Here is a 22361-nt window from a genome sequence, read left to right on the forward strand (position 1 = left end):
TGGAAGAGCCAGGACATGTATCCCAATGTATCCGTCTGAAAGAAGAAAATCATATACACCTAGGATGGCTTGAGGGTGACTAAATCATGGGGTGATTTTCATTTTTGGGTGAACTACAAATCCCATGAAGCATTGCGAATGGCAATCAAAATGAAAAAGTAGAAATATAAAACTAAGGTTATATGAATATATGAAGAGTTAATTTGCAAAAACAGATAGCTCCATTTTTAAAGTCTTGATATTGTTTTGGGGGTGTACTAGAACAGGCTCTCATACTAGGTTGTTCGAAAAACACATTATTTTTCACATATTTTACATTATTACAACACCTCTCTCCTCAGTCTGGCATGAACGGCTGGAATAGTTCCTGTATCAAATGAAGTCCTGCCTTCTGAAATACAAACTGTGCTGTGATTGGTTAGCTGGGCCAGTGTGTGTTGTGATTGGCAGCACTCGGCACCTGGTCGGGAAATGTCACGCCCCTTACCATAGTTGCCTGTGAGCTTCAGTGTAAATATTGCATCAAAATCAAATCAGTTTGAGCACGATTTAAACCCGGATGATTGTAACCAATCTAAGCTTGTCTGCCTTGGGCGTATCTCAAATTAATCTCAATTAATCTCCAAATTAATCTCAACCAAACTGCAGCTGGGATATTTTGAATACGTTAAAAAATAACAAAGAAATACAGCTAACTAACACAATAAAACACAATAAAAACAATAAAAACATGATAACATAATAAAAAACAAGATTTTTGAGTTATCTGTTTTTCAAAAAAAAAAAACTCTTCATTGATAGATAGATAGATAGATAGATAGATAGATCGATCATGGGAAATGTAGTTTTTCACCAGGAATCCCAATGCTAAACATGATTATTTACAAAATAAGTTGAAATGATGTGGGTTGATGGCTTCAATAAAAAAGCATATACTATAAGCATATAAGTTATTTCTAAAAATCCGAAAAATATTAATAGGATTTTTAATTACAGAACCTGACAACACTGGACCCCACTGACTTTCATTGTATGGCCATTTTTCAAACATTTTCTTTTGTGTTTTACAGAATAAAGAAAGTCATACAGGTTTGTAACCACATGTAGGTGAGTAAATAATGACATCATTGGGCAGCTTATGATGATCACTAACAAAATCTCTTGCAAATACACTAGGAAAAAGAAAAAAAAATTGTCTTTTTTTCTTGTTTTTGAGGCTTCTTTCAGCTCCAATCCTTTCATCAATCCTTCCAGTAGCACATTCTTGCAACATCATCTTACCTCCCCACCCACTGCCTTTTCACTTTCATTTCTTAGCCCATTTCTTCCAAATCCTCTCTAATGTATTTGTTTTCTACCTCTACATTTTTTTTTTTTTTTTTTAGATGTGATTTTTGAGATATTTTTATTTTTTTAAAATGTGTGTCAGATCTTCTGACATTTTTAATCATAAAAATGTCAACCGCTGTCAGCTCAGAGTGTGTTTAATAAAAACACAGAAGACTTTACATGTTCACAAAGAGTGGTGTTGCGTTTGAGGAGACACAATGCAAACAGCGAGGGATGTGGGACGTTAAACAGCCGCAGGGCCTGCAGGACGGCACAAAGGCACACCGAACGTGATAACACATGAATAAAGAACCGAATGTATGTCTAAACCCATCCATTAGCTGTTGCCTTCGGCACTGATGAAGACAATGACCACTCTCTTCCTTTGTGAGGAAACAAAAGCAACTCTGTTGCCCATCTGAAATCCTCAGGTTTGACTACCAAACAGTCTGTGGCGATCAACATCATCGGAAAAAGAAAAAGAGTCTACAGGGTGAGTTAGTGCAGGTAACGCAAAGGTTAAAGGTTAAGTCCTACCTATCAGTATCATCTTGACTCTTGGGATTAAAGTGGTGAACGGTCCCTCTCACGCTGTTCGTTCCATCTGAGACCCGGTTAACCCTTCTGGAGTACAAGCTGAGACCTCCGTCCGTCATGTATCTGCAGACACACACACACATACACACACACACACACACATATAAATGCTGGTTCAGCACTCAAGATACAAATTGAAGATCTAATGCAGAGTCTTATCTGTAAATGAAGCATAAACAGGATGTCTTGTGAAACGCTACAGTTAAATATGTAGCCAGATGCATTAACATAGGCAAATATTTTACATGATGTTGCCACGGTCTGATGATCTATAATCTACACTTGTCCGGTTCCTTTGACAGCATGTTGTGTCTGCATATTCACATTCATAACAAATTAATTCAATTAACTACAAACAGAGGAAATACAAACTGTTTTTCTACCTAAGTGAGAAGTGCGATCATTTTAGATCTTGCCATGGATTGTACAGGAAAGACCTTTTTTTATTTTTTATTTACATACACAACATACATACATATAGCATAACTTAATCAATATGAAACTACAAGCTTGTTTAAATGAGCCTCAATTCAAAAACTATTCAGCCAAAGCAGCTATAAACTAGACCAAGTGCCTCTTTTAATTTAACACCAACAATACCTGAACCAGCATGCAAGTCAAAATATTCACTCACCTCACCAAAGGTCAAAAGCTAGGACTGCGACAATCAAGAAAGTCTGGCTGGTTTCACATGACCGTGTCTGTTGACTCTTAAGGTGTGCGTTTATGTATTTGTGATCTTACTGTAAGTGTTTATCCGTGTTCTTAATAAGGACACACTGCACTGAGAAGTGAGGAGAGAGAGAAAATAAGAGCGACTGTGGGTTGGACTCCAGGCAGAAGAGGACAGGTGAGCTGTGTGGGACAGTGAGTTATAACCTGAGGCACTCGGTGGATGGGTGTTTACTCTGTTAAACCGTTTAAGCGGATGTTCTAAACAGGTTCTCAAAAGAGTCATTTGCCCTCTGGGGACAAGCAATATGAACCAAACACTTAAAACTACTGCAGGGGGAGAGCGGCGCTGATAACAGGCTGATCCAATTCCAGATAAGCTTGATGCTTCAGGTTAATATGATTTTTACCATATTACAGATGCACCTCTTGCACAACAGAACTACAATACAGCCACAGAACACAATAATACTGAATAACATCCTGTTTCACTGTTAAAAACATAAAATCTAAATAAAAAAGCCTGAAATTTCAGGTTGTCTGAAATCCCCTGGAAAACATTTATAATCCCCTGGAAATGTTTATAATAAGAAGAATAATAATATTAATAATTTATTTGTATTTATAATAGTTTTAATTAATAGAATTATGTTTTTTTTTTCTGTAAAGAGGTGAATGTCTTTCAAAAATATTCCATTGAAAGTAAATTTAATGTCCAGGTAAAAAATATATCTATAAATTTTGAACATAAATTATGTGGTAATATCTAAACTATTTTACAATACTTATTATTAGATTTAACAAAATAAAATATATATATATATGTAATATCTAAACTATTTTACAATACTTATTATTAGATTTAACAAAATTATATATAATACCTATATAATATCTAATAATACATTTTTATAAAAAGTATTTTTGTCCTGTTAACTCAATGTTCAATACTTATTATTAGATTTAACAAAATAATATATATTTATATATAAACATACTTTTTATAAAAATGTATTATTAGATTTAACATATATATAAGTAAAATAAAAATATAACACTTTAACAAATACTATTAATGCCCTTATCTGTACAACCATATTCTATATCCCTATATGCATTTGTGTGTGTGTCATAAAATTATATATATATATAATATATATTTCCTATTATATTATATATATCTATATATAATTATATATATAAATGTTAACACTTTAACACTTTAGTTTAATGTCAAATTTTTCATCATACATACATACATACATACATACATACATACATACATACATACTTTCTTAAGTACAGTAACATTAACACTTTTTTAATTTTAATTCTTAAGCATTTTCCCAGTATCAGCTTTGTTGATTGTAATGGGAGTGAGTTAGTTTTGGTTGTAACGTTTGCAGATGGTGACAGATTCTGAAGATGTCTTAACAGACACGCATCCTTTAGCTTAATCTCTCATTTCCTGCTGTGAAGCAATCAGGTGACAGCGTTTCATCACCTGGGGCGGCTGACTAACCTGCCAGGTAGGTGGAAAATTTCCAAACAGCACATGCAACACTAATGGTTTAAGTAATTCACTTCAGGTAATTAAACAGTACATGAATCATCAGGTGCGATTCAGAGCAGAAAAATCAGAAGTCAGTAAATATGAGTTTCACAATCCTGTGGTTGCTTAATCATAATTTTCAAAACATCTATCAAAGGTTTAGCAACTAGTAGCGCAAATATATTAAATTGGTCTTTTTTTTATTGTAAATCTATAATAAAACTGTAAATGTGTTTAGTAGATTTATGTGACCATTTAGCACACTAATTAAACTGAATGATTAAAATGTAATTCTTTTAGCATATATCCTCTGTAACATTTGGTAACTGTCTTGTTATGGTACACGAATTTGGTAAATTAACAATACCATGGTATGCATAGTAGCAGCACCATCTGATATGATCACTGAACTATAGTACCAGCATTGTACTTTTTGTAGAGGTTATCTATGATTGTGAATAGTGTCTGTGTTTTAATGTTATGACTGGACAATATTTCCTATTCTTTAGTTCCCTGACAGGTGTGTTACTGGGAACAATGGCTTCTGTTTAACATTGGTTACTGAGCAACAAAACTTGTTAACATTAGTTCAACCAGTTAAACACTCTGCCCCAGTGAGGTTATTCATTTGCCCTGACCTGGCAACCCACTGCAAGTCATTCAACATCAGTCTTGACAGACTTGCAGACAATGTAAATTTAAATAAGCATGATTTGTCATGTTTTTGAGAGTTATTTATTTTGTTTTTTGTTTTTATAATTTGTCATTAAAATTTAATAACTTTCTATACCCTCTGTTGACGTTTCCAAGGCCAAATAGGCAAGGAAAAATAAATGAAAATGTTAAGAAATGTAAAAAAATTAATAAATAAAATAATCGGTTTCTACAAATATTTTATGTAAATATTTTATTAAAGTTTTAAATTATAAATAAATAAAATAAAATGGGTTTTACCAAGAAAAAGCATCTACGTTTCTACAATTATGAATGAATTAAATTGTTTCAATTTCTAAATCATTAGAAATGGATTCCAATTCTACATATTTTCATACAAATTATATTCTCAGTTAAAAGTTTTTACAAATAACATAAAAAAATGTATGTTTTTATTAAAAAATAGCATCTACATTTCGATCAATTATGAATGGATTAAATTGTTTCTCATCCTAAAGTTATCCTAAATAAATCCTACAAATTATTTAGAGAGTTAAAAGTTATAAAATAAAATAATCAGGTCCCATCCTACACGTTTTCTGCAAGTATTTAATATTTTATTTAAGAGATAAATTTTATAATATTTTATTTTATATTTAATTATTTTATTAAACAGTTTTTACATATAAATTAATTTAAAAAATAATAAAAGAAATAACATACACATTTCAATCAAATATCACTAGAAATTGATTCCGATCCTATATGTTTTCCTACAAATTATATACGCAGATTTACAAATAAAATTAATGTTTTATATAAAAAAAGATAGCATTTACATTACATTCGATTGTGAATGGATTGAATTGTTTCTCATTCTAAATGTTTCTAACTGTTTTCCTACAAATTATTTACTGACTGAAAAGTTATTAAACACATTTAAACTAAACACACTGCAATCAAATCTCACTGGATAAAATCAGTACCTGTCCTACATATTTTCTCACAAAAAGTCCTGTATCATTCAGCTAAATGTGAATTTAAAAAAATCTGAACAAACAAGACAAAATAAAACTGATTCTTGATGGATATAAACAATACTCTCTCTACATAATCTCCCACAAAACATTGTTAAATGCTTTGTATGTTGTCTTTATCCGATTATTCAAACATGTAACTAAGTTAAGCTAGTAAAAAGGCACTAATCCAAACCAAGGCATCAGGTTTTAGAAACAGTATTTGCTGTAAGTACCCAATGTTGACTGTGCTTCAAAATCCATCCATATATGGTCTCAGTAATTGGGCTTAAAAGCTTTTTTCAACTATGATCAAATGTCTCGCAAAGATTTTCTTGTGGTGACAGAATCACTCTACTGGAATTCAGCACTGAGCAGAAGGAATATGAGAATCCAATAAAAGGTGTCTGTCTGATTCCTGTTTGAACAGGACTAGGGGAAGATTATGCATGGTTCTGTGTGTACATTGCTACATGTGCTGTGTTTGTACATTTCGTCTCATTTCCAAATTTGGATATAACCTCATATCTCTTCCACAGAGTCAAAAGTTTGCAAATTTTCAGATATTCACCCTCTCTCAGGATTCAACCTTGAATATTTCCCATGACCCCTGACTCCCATCTTCTTACAACAGGCTACATGTTGCGTTTTCATGTCCCACTGACAGACAGCCAAATGAACAGCTGATAACAGACATATGAACAAAATAACTGCTAACATGAAAGAGCTTTTAGGGCTTTTAAAGTATTGTTGCACAGTAGTGATACCCTAATGTACACATTTGTGTCAGTAGCTGCTTCTAGCAACATCCAGAAGCAGACAAGCTTGGGTTGTGATTGTATGGTCCAAAACAAGGGCCAGAGTTCATCCACACATACTGTAATTTGCACATTGCCACAAACCACAGCAGTATACCCGGACTTTGAGCATGCAAGAAAAACTGGCAGAGCTCCTAGTGAACGACACAATGAAAGAGCGATGGGAATAAAGAACGCTGGATCGGCGTTACATGATTACATGCTAAAAAGCTGTGGCTAGCCGCTCATGGGACACAGTAGGAATTCAGCACAGGGCGCGTCGAGCCACTTTGCTACACACACACACACACTAATACTCTATCTTCTGATATATAGTGCTAACTAGACATTATAACTTGTTAAAAATGTCAATTATACATCTTTGTGACTATCATCAAAATTAAAAAAGCCTAAAAAAGTTTTCACTTTTTGTTAATTGTTATACTGAACATGAAAGCTACAGTATTTTTGCAGTATGACTGTCTTCTTAAGCAAAGAATGGTTAAAAAATAAATGGTTATAATAACATTTGTGAGTTGTTTGGAAGTAACTCATTCAAAATAAACTATAAAAAAGGACTAGCAAAAGAGCACCACCCAGAGGCAGATGTGCACAGATGCATTCTTACCTGTATTTTACCTGCATCATTTCTTACAGTATATATATATATATATGTGTGTGTGTGTGTGTGTGTGTGTGTGTGTGTGTGTGTGTGTGTGTGTGTGTATATATATATATATAACATATATATATATATGTGTGTGTGTGTGTGTGTGTGTGTTTTTGTAGCCTACGTAAATTCATGTCCCAGTCACATTTCCTTGGTTAAATAAATATTACTTACATTATCAGAAAATACAGAAAGAAGCACAATTCTATTTTATATTTTTAAATAAATAGTGTAATTCAATTTGTTTTATCAAAGCCAAGTATGAATCTCATCAACTAAGTATTTTTAAGCATTTTACATTTATTCCAAAAGAATAACTCAAGGCAGTTACAATTTAATCAACACATTGTATTTATGAACTTGTGTTCAGCTACTCTTTTTAAAAGTTAACTTTTAACTATTTTTGAATTTTTAGGCTCATTATTCATCAAAGCTTGGAAAATATTGGTCACAGTTGCAGAGATTTCACAAGCTGATTACTCACTAAAAACTCCCACAGGTCATGTTTTTATGCCATTTTAAGTCTTATTTTAACAAAGTACTTATACAGTATCTAAGTTTGTGAGTTGTTTACTTTTTAAAATTAGTCTTCCCATTAACGCCATTATAATGTTCATTCAGACTGATTCATGAATGTGGAACGCACACTACCACAAGAGGTAGGATTTATCACATTAACCAATCATAGCCAATCATAACCAGTCATATCACATGACTTTCCCCCATTCATTCTCAATTACCCCCCACCAGACCCACCACACCCTCCCCCTATATTTTGAGTAGATATACAAATGTAACACTCTTAAATGGCCAAGTGGACACAGTAATCTCAGTATGGTCAAATATCATTAAAGCTGATTTATCATTTATTTATCAACAATTTGAAAACTTTGCAAACACGTCATCAAACCACACTCACCCACTGGTGACAGCATCCATCTTCATGCTCTTGCCCAGGACGTCTCCATCACTCATGTACCCTGCTGTTTCCATGGCGACGCCCTCCAGCTCCTCCACCTTCTCTGGGAGTTCAAGGCCGCAGAGGACTCCGTTGTGCGTGCAGGTCTGATGCCTGTGTGTGTGCCGCCCACAGCCACTGCCATGCTGTACGAATGCGCTTCCTGGAGAGGGGGCATCACCAGCTTGAAGGCGAGGGCTGGATGAGCCCAGTCGCCATGGCAATGCAGAAGCAGGGCGGGAACTGAGGGCAAGCAAAGCCCTCCCATTGATCTCAGTAGTTATGGTGCTGTCAAAGGTCGTCTCGAGGGTGCTGGCAGGTGATAGTCAGACAGGAAAGATATCAGAAGTTAATGATGACATTCGAATGGTGTAAACTATAGGTCTCATGGGCTATTTGTCACTCTGATACAGAAAATAAAGCTGAGAATGTAATGCATAGAAGTAAACCTTTTGTTCTACATCAAATAGTTTTGTGGATCATTTTCGGAGTTCATCCCTATTCTCTTTCATTCAGTGGAAAGAACAGCAGGGTCATTCTCAAAAATGAATTTTATTAACCTTTTTATATTTTCAGACATACAAGTTTTGAATCACATTTTCTCCCTTAAGAGGTGGTCTTTCTTAACATCTTGACTTTTTTTATTCATCTTTGTCTTTATTTTATTATTTTATTTTAATCAATGAAGAAAGGGTTGTAACACCACTGACAACTACCATTAAGTGACAAATGACCCCCCCCCCCACAAAAAAAGATTATAAAAAAACCCCACAATAAATAGTTAATAGTAAATGTCAAAGAAGAAGTTTACAAAATAATTTTCTTTTTTAAGTGCAAACAGTATAATTGAACAACTTCTTATTATTTGATAGACTGTTACAGAATAATGAGTTTTATATGCAGATAACTTTTTGAAGTCTTTTTCATCACTGAAATGTCAAGGGAACAATCTTATTTTAGTATTATTTACATAATATTATAGCATTTATTAATATTTTGAATGTTTTATTTTTATAGTTTCAGTTTTCATTTTAAATTATTTAGATTACAGCAATTTTGTCATTTTTATTATTATTATCATTATTATTATTAATTTTCCATTTAGCTTTAATGTACATTTCAGGTTCAGTAAATTAAATGTCAACATTTAATTTAAATTTCCTTTAAACAAGGCAGTATTTCTCTTTTTAAGTTTAAGGATTTAATATTATATTTATATTTTATTTTAGCTTTATTTGAATGATCAAAAACATTTTTTTTTTTTTATTTTTAGTTAAAATGAATGTGACTGCGTGGGAGGTACATGACTGAATATTTAATTTCTGGACATTCTGCAAAATAACTCCTGTCTTTCACCAAAGAATATAAAACAATAAGAGTTTGGAATGACATAAGGTGAGTAAATAACATTTTTGGGTGAACTATCCCTTTAAGAAAACTGAAGAAAGCAAGCAAAAAGTAAAAGCATCACTGAGTTTCTGAAAAAATTCGGCATCCTGTCAGGACAGGGTTTCATTGGAATATTAAAACAAGCTTTTTATCCGGTATTAACAGGCCCCCGGCCGATTTCACGGCCAGCTTTTGTCCCCTGGAAGGCCGAGACACGCATCAAACCGATCACAGCAAAGACAAAAACCCGCCAACCCCCAAATCAGCTCCTAATGCCAATCAAACTGTCTTCCTCAAAGCCATTTAGAGTTTAACAGTTGCAAACCCCCAGAGATAAAAGGGTTCACACACCCGGGAACAATGGGGTGCTTTCTGAACTGTGCTGTGATCTCTGTTCCCAGTAATAATTAATGGCATGTTCTACTTCAACCCTACTGAACTGAAGCATTAAGGGGCCGTTTACACAACAATGTTTTCAGCCAAAATTGGGAAACTTTTTATGCGTTTTGTCTGTTCATTTACACAACAACAGCATTTTGGGGACTGAAAACGCATATTTTTGAAAACGGATTCATAGTGCAAGTTTTTGAAAATGCCACCGCTATAGTTTCCGTGTAAACACCCAATACGGGAATCTTTGAAAACGTTGACGTCATGTAGTACATGTTAGGTAGGTAGATATGCGCAGTACGTGTCGATTTTATAGGCAAGCACGAACAAACATAAACATCAATGGTGGAGTACATGGTACTGTTGTTGCTGCTCAAGAGTTTGCTAACGCTTCTTCAGCAAAATGTAGATTTACTTCACTAATATTACAACCAACAGCGGTGATGTATCATATACAACATATAATCATCACTTCCCAACAGATACTGTTTACTAACAAGGTGACAGCGCCAACTACTGGCCAGGCATACGTAATAGGGCGTTTTTGACCATTTTCACAGATATGTGTAAACGTTGTCATGTATACTTATAAATTTTTAAAAACACAAAGGAAAAACTTTTCCGTTTTTGACTACATCGTTGTCATGTAAACGTAGCCTTAGAGTCTGAACATGAACTAGAAAAAATGCAGTGAGAAGCAACTAGCACTAGTGGGACTCCTTTGGGTTGATTACCATAAAAACTTATTTTGACTCGTCTCTAGTTTCCATTGGAAGTTACAAAGTAGCACTTACATTAGGGCCAATTTTTGAATGATTTAAAAGCATAAATATGAAGGTTATAATTTTATAAGAGCACTTCGTTTAAAACTTGTACATTATTTGAGTTGTAAGGCTTTTACAACTAATAAATCCAACCTCCCGGAGCTGTGTGGAGCACTTTTTATGATGGATGGATGCACTTTTTTGGGCTTCAAAATCTCGACCACCATTCACTGCCATTATGAAGCTTGAAAGAACCAGTACCTTTGTTCAATTTAACTCAGATTATTTTTGTCTGAAAGAGAGTCATATACACCAAGGATGGCTTGAGGATGAGTAAATTATGAGGTAATTTAAATTTTTGGGTGAACTATCTCTTTAAGGTACGTAATATTTTAAAAACTAACTTTGACCATTTTCAGCAGGCAGAAACACACAAAATATATAAGCAAAAACAAAATCATCCCAATGTTCTTACCTGTGACTGAAAGGAGTCGCCCCCCGCAGACTGGACATGGTTTCTTCCAGGTTTTGCCTCAGATCAGCGATGTTTTTCACAGTACGTAGCCTCTTGGTTTCAGAGTCCTCACCTGAGGAAACCAGACTCATCACCATCACCAAAGTCTGCAAACAGCTGCTACCGTAACTCTAAGGCATGTCCAAACCCACACATTCACACACCTAAAATGCTCCAAAAAGCCTAAACCCTGAGAATCATGGGATAAATGTAAATGAAGCAACTCCAAACTCTGTATTAGCATCACAGCTCTAACTCTGCCTCTTTTGCTTGTGAAGTTAAATCTACTAGCATTCTGTAAAAGAGCTTTTTGTTTTCTTTCAGTGTTAACGATCAAAACGTTAGCCAACCGCTGCTTAAAAATAAACACACAGTGTATGCCATAGGTGAGAGGGGATTTGGCCACTCGGATTAACGGCTGTTTACTGATCATGAGGGGTCCACAAGGGGCTCAGGAGGTACAGAGCAGACTCACACACATTCGCACATGATGTAAAACGTGTAAAAGAATGAGTGCCATGGTAAAGTACATTCCCGCAGGCTATAAAAACCACAAACAACCTCTTTTAGAACTGCTCACTGAAGCTAATGCTAAATCTTTGTTCACTAGGCGCTACTTGAGTAAAAACAGACTAGCTTCCGCTCAAACTGCTTTAAATATAAACCGTTTCATTCAAAAACAGCATTTAGATTGATATCTGCTTGATTTGGAAGGGATGAACGTTCATAACACAATGCAAGTAGGAATTTTCAACACAAGGGACGCTAGCAGACATTAGCATAAATGTCTATATTCTGTCTTTTAAGCTAACTGCTGTCATGACAGATTTTTGCTAAGCGTCATTATGATCATTTTAATTAAGTTAAGGCTGAAGTGCTAAAATAAATCAAATTAAAACTTTAAACCTATATACAGTGGTGTGAAAAAGTGTTTGGTCACACTTTATTTTATATACACACACACACTGGTGTGAAAAAGTGTTTTCAGATCATCAAACAAATGTAAATATTAGTAAAAGATAACACAAGTGAACACCAACATGCAGTTTTTAAATGAAGGTTTTTATTATTAAGGGAAAACAAAATCCAAAACTACATGGCCCTGTGTGAAAAAGTGTTTGTCCACTAAACCTAATAACTGGTTGGGCCACCCTTAGCAGCAACAACTGCAATCAAGCATTTGTGATAACTTGCAATGAGTCTCTTGGAGGAATTTTGGTCCACTCATCTATGCAGAATTGTTGTAATTCAGCCACATTGGAGGGTTTTCGAGCATGAAATGCCTTTTTGAGGTCATGCCACAGCATCTCAATAGGATTCAGGTCAGGACTTTGACTAGGCCACTCCAAAGTCTTCATTTTGTTTTTCTTCAGCCATTCAGAGGTGGACTTGCTGGTGTGTTTTGGATCATTGTCCTGCTGCAGAACCCAAGTTTGCTTCAGCTTGAGGTCACAAACAGATGGCCGGACATTCTCCTTCAGGATTTTTTGGTAAACAGCAGAATTCATGGTTCCATTTATCACAACAATCATCCAGGTCCTTAATCTGAAGCAGCAAAACAGCCCCAGACCATCACACTACCACCACCATATTTTACTGTTGGTATGATGTTCTTTTTCTGAAATGCGGTGTTACTTTTACACCAGACGTAATGGGACACACACCTTACAAAAATATTTCAACTTTTGTCTCGTCAGTCCACAGAGTATTTTCCCAAAAGTCTTGGGGATCATCAAGATGTTTTCTGGCAAAACTGAGATGAGCCTTTATGTTCTTTTTGCTCAGCAGCGGTTTTCGTCTTGGAACTCTGCCATGCAGATAGGGCTGGCCAATATATCTAACGATATGATCATGCGCATCTAGTCAGTAAATCTGGTTCTGTGTTCAGTGCTAAATCGCCATCACCTGCTTTCAGATGGAGCGGCATTTAATAGACAGAGCCGTAGATCACTGACAAGCTACGCAATATCACGTTCATTATCGAAGGCGATGATCATATCGTTAGATATATCACAACTGCATGTTGTGTTTACTTGTGTTATCTTTGACTAATATTTACATTTGTTTGATGATCTGAAACATTAAAGTGTGACAAACATGCAAAAAATTAAGAAATCAGGAAGGGGGCCAACACTTTTTCACACCACTGTAGTTTAAACTAATAAAAATGACAAAAACAACCAAATTAATCAAACTAATTAAAAAACATAAAAAAAAACATTCATAAAAACTAGAATAGTATATCAGTCATTCTAAAATATCACTGTTAATAATAAAGCCAGAGAAGAACAGATTCACTCAAGCTGTAGCCTGGCAGTTAATGTACATGCCAAAAATTGCCAAAAGGGGGACTACAGCACCTATTAGCAAAAACATCATCTTCCACAGTCATTTTTCTCTTTTAAACCAACAATTTCAGATTTCAGCTAAGAAAAAAGACAAGACTTTGTTAAGAACAGTATTGCAGAGATGTGACTTAACAGTTTGCACAAATGCTAATATAAAAGACGCAGGTCCATTCCAGACCAAAAAACCCCAAGAAATCAATAATTAAGATTTAAGGTGTGATAAAAGCCTCATGGGTAACTCTTTAAAACAGACAGTCGTCCAACACACACATCTACTTACTTTCATGCTTCTCAAACATATCCAACATGGTTAGAAGGATCTCCTCATTAACACGAGCAATTCCATCCCACACACAAGATTGTTGGCTCAAATGTATCTGACATACACAGCTAAATGTGTTAACTTCCCCTTCTTTCAAAACCCTTGGTTCAGTGTGTTCAGACAGCCATTTAGAAGATGTTGGAGGTCCTCCAGAACTGTCTACACCCCTGAACCTGTCCTTTCTCCCGAGACTGGAGCAGTCATCTGAGGTGTCCTCATAAGAACCTTCTCTTGTTCCTCCTGTTCTGAGAAGAGATGCCAACTGACAATGACTTCTTGCTTGGTCCATTGAGAAGACGATTTATTTAGGTCTGCTTCCAGTGGTACAGGTCTTTTGTCTTGGTTGCAGAAGACGACTTCACAGTGCTACTAATGTCCTGAGCTTTTTTTTTTTTTTTTTTCTGGTGGCAACGTGTCCCTGACTCTCCTACGCTTATGTTAAGATGGATAAATGGTCTGTCTGACACTTTCTAAGTTGTTTTCCCAGAGAATGTGCCGACTGATTTGTGAAAGAAGCTCTTGTGACTTTGGTCCTGCCTTTTCCTTTCCTCCATGGAAAAGAAAGGAGAAATTAGAATACAGCTCTCATGTCTACACCAGCCCAGAGAACTTCCCCTGTGGAGAAGAGTTTTTCTCTCTACACAAAGTTCTGACAGACTGAGAAAGGACACAACACACACACACACATGTTGGTAGGCCTTGGCAACTCCTTGACATCCACAGCCTTTTACATGCAGATGAGTGCTTTTTTGTTTTCTTGTTCACTCTCAGACCGGCCTGACATTGGCCTCAGAGTGCTCACTTATTCATAAACAGTAAATGACCTCGTCCAAACTAGGCATTAGAATTTGGGAGTAACTACCTAAGAGTAGCAAACACTTGTTCAGCAGTAAATGTTCAGTAGAATGAACAGTCCCAACTAGTCACTGGGATATCAGATTAATTTTAGTTACTGATAAAACTGTTACCGATTCACTGAAATAATTCAATACGAATCTAGTTGTGGTAATTTACTAATAAACTTAATTACTTTTAGTGCTGTCAAACGATTAATCGCGATCCAAAATAAAAGTTTCTTGTTACATAATGTATGTGTATGTACTGTGTATATATTTTGAAAATATTTACATGTATATATTAACATTAATATAATTTATATTATATATAAATATATTTAATATATAAACAACATTTTTCTTAAATGTATATATACGTGCATGTGTATGTATATATATATATATACATAATAAATATACACAGTACACACACATATAATATGTAAACAAAAACTTTTATTTTGGATGCTAGTTGTTAGTCACAACTTAAGTTTAATTTTTCTATATTTTTTTTTTTCCTGTAGTGTTGTGAATGAGTACCTGTCAGGTTCTCCAGAGAAGTATGGATGGATTTGCTGCACAGGCCTGTTCGTTCTCTCCTTTCCTCCACTCCTGCCATAAGCCCAGTCTTATCAATTTCTGTTTGAGACCTACTGTATAGAGTGACATAATAACATGCTAGGTTAGAGCCAAATAGAGTCTGATGGAGTATCTAGGAAACTGCATTCAAGTTATAATAAAGGTGTCACCTGTACATGAATGGGGCGACAGTGGCCGTGTTGGGATGGTTGTATTGTTCTTGGAGCTGTGGAAGTTGTACACTGACCATATTGCTGGCTGTTGAGTGGGTCTGAGCACCAAGAGTGAGATCTTGGCAGCTTTTCCCCTCTGGAAATGTTAAGCTAGAAGTAGAGCTGTAATTTCTGTTGTCTTTCTGCCCTTTATGTACAGAAAGACCTCCTATCTTTCCATTCCGTAACCGTTCTCCCTCCGCACCACAAGGGGGCGATGCTACAGTCTTATTTGCAGCTGAAGCCTTTCCTCCCTGGCTTGGTTTAGGAATCCCACTCATGGCTGATTTGGCTTTACTTTCTTTGGAAACAGACTTCTTAGTTTCGGGTGTAGCATGTCCATCGGTTTTGGTATCTCCTTTTAGATGGTCAGGTTCTGTAACAGGAATCTGTTTGAGCTTGTCTTTCTCTTTAGGCTTTGACTTCTCTTTAACTTTTTCGGTCGCTTTTGCCGAGGCTATTTTGGGTGCTAAAGCCCTTCCGAGCGTCAACTGTGCAATACCCTTCAGCGCTAGCTTGGGACTTGAGCTACCAGAACTGCTGGGAGTGACAGGCCTTTGGTTTCCAGCGTGGGCTTCAGGGTGTATGGGGCAAATCTGACCTTCTTCTGGTTCTACAGCACTGACGTCTTCTGTACTGACAACCTTGGAGGTTCTGGAACCAGTTTTGCTGTTGAAGAGCTTGAACTTTTCCAGCATGGACTTCTGGGTGATCACTTTATGAGGAACCTCAAGAGAATCTGGGGGTGGTTGTTTAACCATGACCATGGAGGATGTAGCTGTGTGTTTTGCACTGAGCGACTTGCTTCTCCAGGGTTTAGAGGTGCTGGTGCAGCTGGGTGGAGGAATAGAAGAGCTGATTGGTCCATGTTCAACCATTATGGGTGATGGTGTAGTTTTCTCTGCAAATTCAAAATGAAATATAACATTTTAGAAGGTCTTCATCACAACTGTGATGAGAATATCTCATGTGCACATCCATATTGGTGAAGACTAAGGTTCTCTAATTTCCATTTCTTTCATTATGTAATATTTAAAGGGATAGGTCATCCGAAAAATATAATTTATTACATTTTAAATATTAAATTATTAATTATGCACCCTCATGTCGTTCCAAACCTGTAAGACCATTTTGGAACACAAATTAAGATATTTTTGACGAAATCCAAGAGTTTTCTGACCCTGCATAGACAGCAACACAATTGTCCATTCCTCTCTTTCCAAACAAAGTTCAGCGCATCCATGTTCTACGTCAGAATGCATCATTGTACTCTCGTGAATGCACAGCCGGGACTGACACAGAAGATAAGAAATTGTTGAATAAAGTCATTATTTTTGTTTTCTTTGCACACAAAAAGTATTCTCGTAGCTTCATAAAATTATGATTGAACCACTGATGCCACATGGACTATTTTAACGATGCTCTTGCTACATTTCTGGGCCTTAAACGTGGTAGTTGCATTGCTGTCTATGCAGGAACAGAAAGCCCTTGGATTTCATCAAAAATATCTTAATTTGTGTTCCAAACATGAGGGTGAGTAATTAATGACATAATTTTTCATTTTTGGGTGAACTATCCCTTTTAGAAAGGCCAAAAATTCATAAAAATATATATTTTTAATTGCTTTGGGTCACTTTTTGGACATTTAACTGAAACTGGCAGTTGGCCAAGTAAAGCAGGGAGGTCAAAAAGCCACTAAGGTACAGGGAAAGTGGGTCAAATCTTTCAAACTCTAGCAAGTGCAGTCAAGCTGTGCACACAGACATTAGCAAGTGTGATGCCCATGGGAGTTTGAAAATATGAAAGCGTACTGGATGAAGTGCTGAGAAAAGGAAGCATGAACTATGAAGAGAAACATCTGAAGTATGTGATGTGATGTATTATATTTATTTTTGAGATAAATCCATGCTATTTAAAAAAAGGAGACTGACTGTGAAGCAGTTCTTGATATTTGATACTGTGAAGAAATTATTTATAATTTCCAAGGCACAGTTGTTCATGTGACTAACAATCATTAAAGCTATTTTTCATGTTTACATGACATATTATATTATATAAAATCAGCGTGCATGGAAATTTAGCATGTGATGAAACCAAACTCTGTTCTGTTCAGTTCAATGATCTCATTCAATATTTCCCTAATTTCATCAGTGGAAAATCAATGTTATTTCCCTGTGCTACAAAAATGGTTGTTTCCTTTGTATGTATTATTTATTTTTGAAGTTTTTTACCGGCCTGTTGCATGATAACTCAGTTTAGCATTGCTTACCTTACAGGCAGTGTGAGCAAAATTCCTAGCAGTCTCATCTTCCTTGTATGTCTTCTTAACTGCTCAATCTCACTGTATAAAGTTTTATGATCACTGACTTTTTTCTCTCTCTCTGCTTCTTCTTCTGGTCTTGCCACAAGTACACTAATTAGAGCTGAATCAGTGAGCAGTAAACGCCTCTCATCATCATCATCATGCATACCACAGCCAGCTGAGAGTCCATACAAACCACACACAGACATGTACATCACAATGCGTGCATGTGCAAACAGGGAAAATTACTTTATATGGTTTGACTTTGGTTTGAATACAAAAATCCACATATTCTTAGTCACTCAACTATGTGACATGTTAGGGGGGTTATCATCCTAAATGACTCAATGCTGAAGTAAACCGAGCCTGCCATAATGAAACAATGGGCCAAAAATGTGTCAACAACACAGCATGCAATTGCACAATCATAAAACTGTGAACGCTATGAGCAGTTACCCAACTTAGAGATTGAGCAAATCGAGGGCGGATGGTTTAGATCACTCATTCTGTGCAAGAAAAATGTTCAAATGAAAATACTGAAAAATCTGAGACAAAATGTTGTTGGAAAATGTCCAATAACAGATGGTTTAAAAATAAATATAACTCTCCTGTTGTCTTCATGATACTTGTTTTATGGTACTTTTTTGAGCATAAAGTCCAAGTCCATTTTATTTGTATGCTTTTTCTAAGCATTTACATATTAAAAAATACCACAAAAATAAATAAATATAGGCTTTAAATAATATATTTACATTTTAAAAATACAAGTTTTTTTTGTTTAAACAAATAGTAATTATTTTTATATATTTAATTATTAATATAAGTAATATTTTCTGAGATTTAGTTTTTTTATTATTATTATTTGAACCAATTTGAGCAAGGAAAAGTCAGATAAATATCTAAAATTTTTCACCTGTAAGCCTTATAATTCCATGGGTGTCGTAGCGTAGTGGTTAAAGATCTGGGTGAAAGGTTATAGGTTTGAATCCATCAATGTGTAATTCATTGCACTATTGAGCAATGGTTTTTCTTGTAACAAATATACGCACTTAATAACAGCTTTTACCCAACAACTGCTTACATACTCTTACATAAACCACATGGATAATTTCAGATTGTGTAAATGAATGCGATTATCTCACCTCTTTCATGAGTGCAGGCTGAGACTGATGGCTTTAATCGGTCACATTGGTTGAAGCTTTGGCTGCGTCTGTTGGTGTTTGAGGTTCGAGGTTTATTCTCTCCACCCGCCCTCACTGAGGGGCTCGGAAGCCTAACAAAGAGTTCAGTCAGAACAAGCTCATCCTTTAACTATTTATGCTGCAAAAACACAAGACTGGAGTGCCAATTATATAAAAAAAACCTCAGTGACCTTTTTATAAATTCAACATCTGATCATATGAATGAGAACAAAATGACTATTGAAGGGATTCACATGCTTTTTTGGCCCTGATGACTCAAGATTGGACTGTGTGGAATCGCAAGATTACCAGTAGATGGTGCTGTTGTGTAGTAATATACTGGGAATACAAGGAGATGTAAATCAGGCATGGTGTGATGTAGAAATGTGGAAAGCTGACCTAGAGTTCTTTTTCTGAGCAACTGAGAGTCTGACAGCTTTTTTCTGATCGAAGCCTTGTGAGGGATGACTTCAAGATCGAGGAAAAACAAAAGAGACAGAAAAAGGAATGGACAGAAAAGAAGTGTTAAGTGTTAAGAAGAAATAACCACTGAAATTAAAACTGTTAAAAATTATTTTTCTTAATTGAAATTAAGCAGATCAATTATTAAATAAAATATAATATTAGATTAAAAACTTAAAACTTAAAAAAAGTTGCCTTGGCCGTTAACTGACATAAAATAAGTTTAAATGGAAATAGTAAAATGACAAAACCTTAAACTAAAATAAATATGAAGCTAAATAAAGATACATAAAATATTAACATGACAAAAGCACAGATAAAAATACAAAAATAAAAGCCAAAATAAATATTATAAATATTATAATAGCTATTACAAAATAATACTAAAACAACACTGAAAATAAAAGAACTGGGAAGTTAGAAATGAAAAAGAAAGGTTACTTGTTAGAAATGTTGAGAGTGTAAAAAATTAAAAAAGCTATAAAGAGTAGTTTAAGAGAATTGGAAACTTTTAGAAAAATTGAATGCAATTTTTACACAACATTGCAATATACACAAAATAGTCTCAAAATCAGAATTTTTATGATTTTAAAATGTAACATGTTGGCCACTTTAGGTACTGAACGTAACGTAACGTAACGTAACTTAACTTCTCAACTTAACTTAACAAAACTGAAAACAAAACAAAACAAAACAAAACAAAACAAAACAAAAAAACACAACACAACACACACAACACAACACAACACTAAACTAAACTAAACTAAACTAAACTAAACTAAACTAAACTAAACTAAACTAAACTAAAATAAATACAATACTATTATTTAAAGTTGATTACTGATGTTGCATCCAGCTGCTATGGAGTCTATGTCTATGAAAAAGCTATCCAGTATATGAGTTGGAGAATAATACCTGGACTGCAGGTCTGTCTGTGGTTTCTGTGCACATGGGGGGGATGTGTAGTGATGGTGGATGGGAGAAGGACAGGGAGAGCTACAGGGAGGAGTGTGAGGAGGCAGGGCAGGACTGGAGCATCGGTGGGCCTGCTTGTTCTGGAGCAACTGAACATTGCTGGAGGCCTGTTTCAAAGGCTGCTGCTGCTGCTGCCGGAAACGTGACAGAGTGAAGAACAGGCCTAAAATAGCCTTCAGATTGCCATTGCGGATCTCTGGTTTGGCAGAAAAAGAAAATAATCTTGCTGACATATTGTTTCAAATATTAATGAGCACTGGTTAAGTTAAGAGTCAGCTCACCTTCAGCGCAAAGTCCCTTTATATTTACTCCTTTAGCAGCAAGGAAGCCCAGACAGGCATCAATGTTCTCAATCTGTTTAAGAGAAAAACATGGGCATACAGTACATCGAGAGCTTGCCTTCCTTGGAAAATGTGTCCCTACCATAGCTAGTTTACACACTACACTCAGGTGTACAGGGCATATAACCCAACAGATGGTGCTCAATAGGGAAGATTTGTGGTTTACAACCCTGTGGGTTTGTCATGCGGTGTTCCTGTGACATTACAATGTATATCCTGAGCACTGGCGAGACGACAGACTATAGCAAGCTGGTTAACACCAGGGTGTTATGGTCGACAAGACCTGCTATTGTCCTCGCTGAGATTGTTTCTTAAAGAGACAGTTCTCCCAAAAATAAAAACGCTGTCATCATTTACTCACCCTGTTTTTCAGTCATGTATATTTTTGACATAAATGGAAGATTTCGAGTGAACAGGAAATTACTGTATAGCCTGACATATGAAATAATAGTCAGAAAAATCAGGGTTTTTTTCAAACCTTATGAGAAATAAAACAAAAGAAGTCTGCATGCTTTTTGGTTGAGTATCAGATTGTGTCTTTTTGATCATCATCAGTTTTGGTCATGTTGATAATTTAGACATTTGCGTGTCAGATACGACAGTAGGATTCACTGGGTTAAATTTCAGAACAAAACCTTGTAATATAGAGCACATGCCGTATGGATAACATTTATGGTGCCTTTTCTGTCCTTTTTGGAGTTGACAGTATGTGTTTTTTTTCTTTTCCCAACACGCATTTTGAGTCTTACCATTTGAGAGCGACTCTCTGGGAATCCGTTGATATCGGCAATCTTCTCATTTGCTGAATGGAAAGATGAAAAAAAGGAAAGGCACTGATTTAAAGTAACATTTTATACCTGTTGGTTTCATCAACAAAAATCTTCGACTTGGTGTGGTCGTCTTTTGTATGTATAACAGGAATCCTCCTCTGGCAAATGTTTCTTTTATTTCAGCTGAATAAAATGTTCACAACTCAGTTTGTAGCCTCATAAACCATCTACAAATTGCCCCTTTTCAGAAACTGATCTCATAAAACAGCTTCAAAACACATTAAAAATAATAAAGGTGATGAGTTTTTTTTTTATGCTCATGTGTGTCCATTTCTTTCCCAGTCCTCTTCCTCTACCTCCTCATTTTGGTTAGAATTACCGGTACGGTGGAGAAAAATTGTAGGTTTGATGTATTAATGTTTTTCTTAAGGAAGGGGGGGTGGGGTTGTTGAATTATGGAAAATTATTTTATACCTTTAATCTTACCTACAACCTGAATGATTTCTGCCAACAAAACGCCATCGGCAACATCCTGTTGGAGGTCTTTAATCAGGCGTGCGTGTCCGGACTTGGCTAGGTAGTGGTTGGCCCAATCTGTATAAATCTATTCATTCAAAGAAAAATAGAAAGAGACCGAATGAGGAAAAGGCACTTAACATCTAACTCTGGGTTCAGATTTTACATGCATGAAAGACAAATGCCACATTGTGGTCCATAAGCTACCATTTAAA

At 35.5% G+C, this 22361-nt stretch overlaps 1 protein-coding gene across 6 annotated transcripts in view; it reads right to left on the reverse strand.

Moving 5' to 3' along the window:
• Positions 1 to 22361, reverse strand: part of LOC109087420 (neuron navigator 2-like) — a 65812-nt gene that overhangs the window by 38224 nt on the left and 5227 nt on the right. For 3 of the 6 annotated variants that reach the window (XM_042753557.1, XM_042753559.1, XM_042753561.1), the window contains exons 2-12: positions 22117 to 22234; positions 21610 to 21662; positions 20801 to 20873; positions 20460 to 20715; positions 19482 to 19550; positions 19044 to 19174; positions 15558 to 16500; positions 15349 to 15461; positions 11264 to 11375; positions 8207 to 8557; positions 1867 to 1989 (exon numbers count right to left, since the gene is read on the reverse strand). In XM_042753557.1, coding sequence (XP_042609491.1) covers positions 1867 to 1989; positions 8207 to 8557; positions 11264 to 11375; positions 15349 to 15461; positions 15558 to 16500; positions 19044 to 19174; positions 19482 to 19550; positions 20460 to 20715; positions 20801 to 20873; positions 21610 to 21662; positions 22117 to 22234 — 2342 coding nt within the window. Of the gene's footprint in view, positions 1 to 1866; positions 1990 to 8206; positions 8558 to 11263; positions 11376 to 15348; positions 15462 to 15557; positions 16501 to 17868; positions 17885 to 19043; positions 19175 to 19481; positions 19551 to 20459; positions 20716 to 20800; positions 20874 to 21609; positions 21663 to 22116; positions 22235 to 22361 lie in introns of those variants that run through there. The other 3 variants (XM_042753558.1, XM_042753560.1, XM_042753562.1) reach the window with 3 other exon arrangements.

This window comes from Cyprinus carpio, chromosome B25 (genome assembly GCF_018340385.1).
Source record: "Cyprinus carpio isolate SPL01 chromosome B25, ASM1834038v1, whole genome shotgun sequence".
NCBI classification, from domain to species: domain Eukaryota; kingdom Metazoa; phylum Chordata; class Actinopteri; order Cypriniformes; family Cyprinidae; genus Cyprinus; species Cyprinus carpio.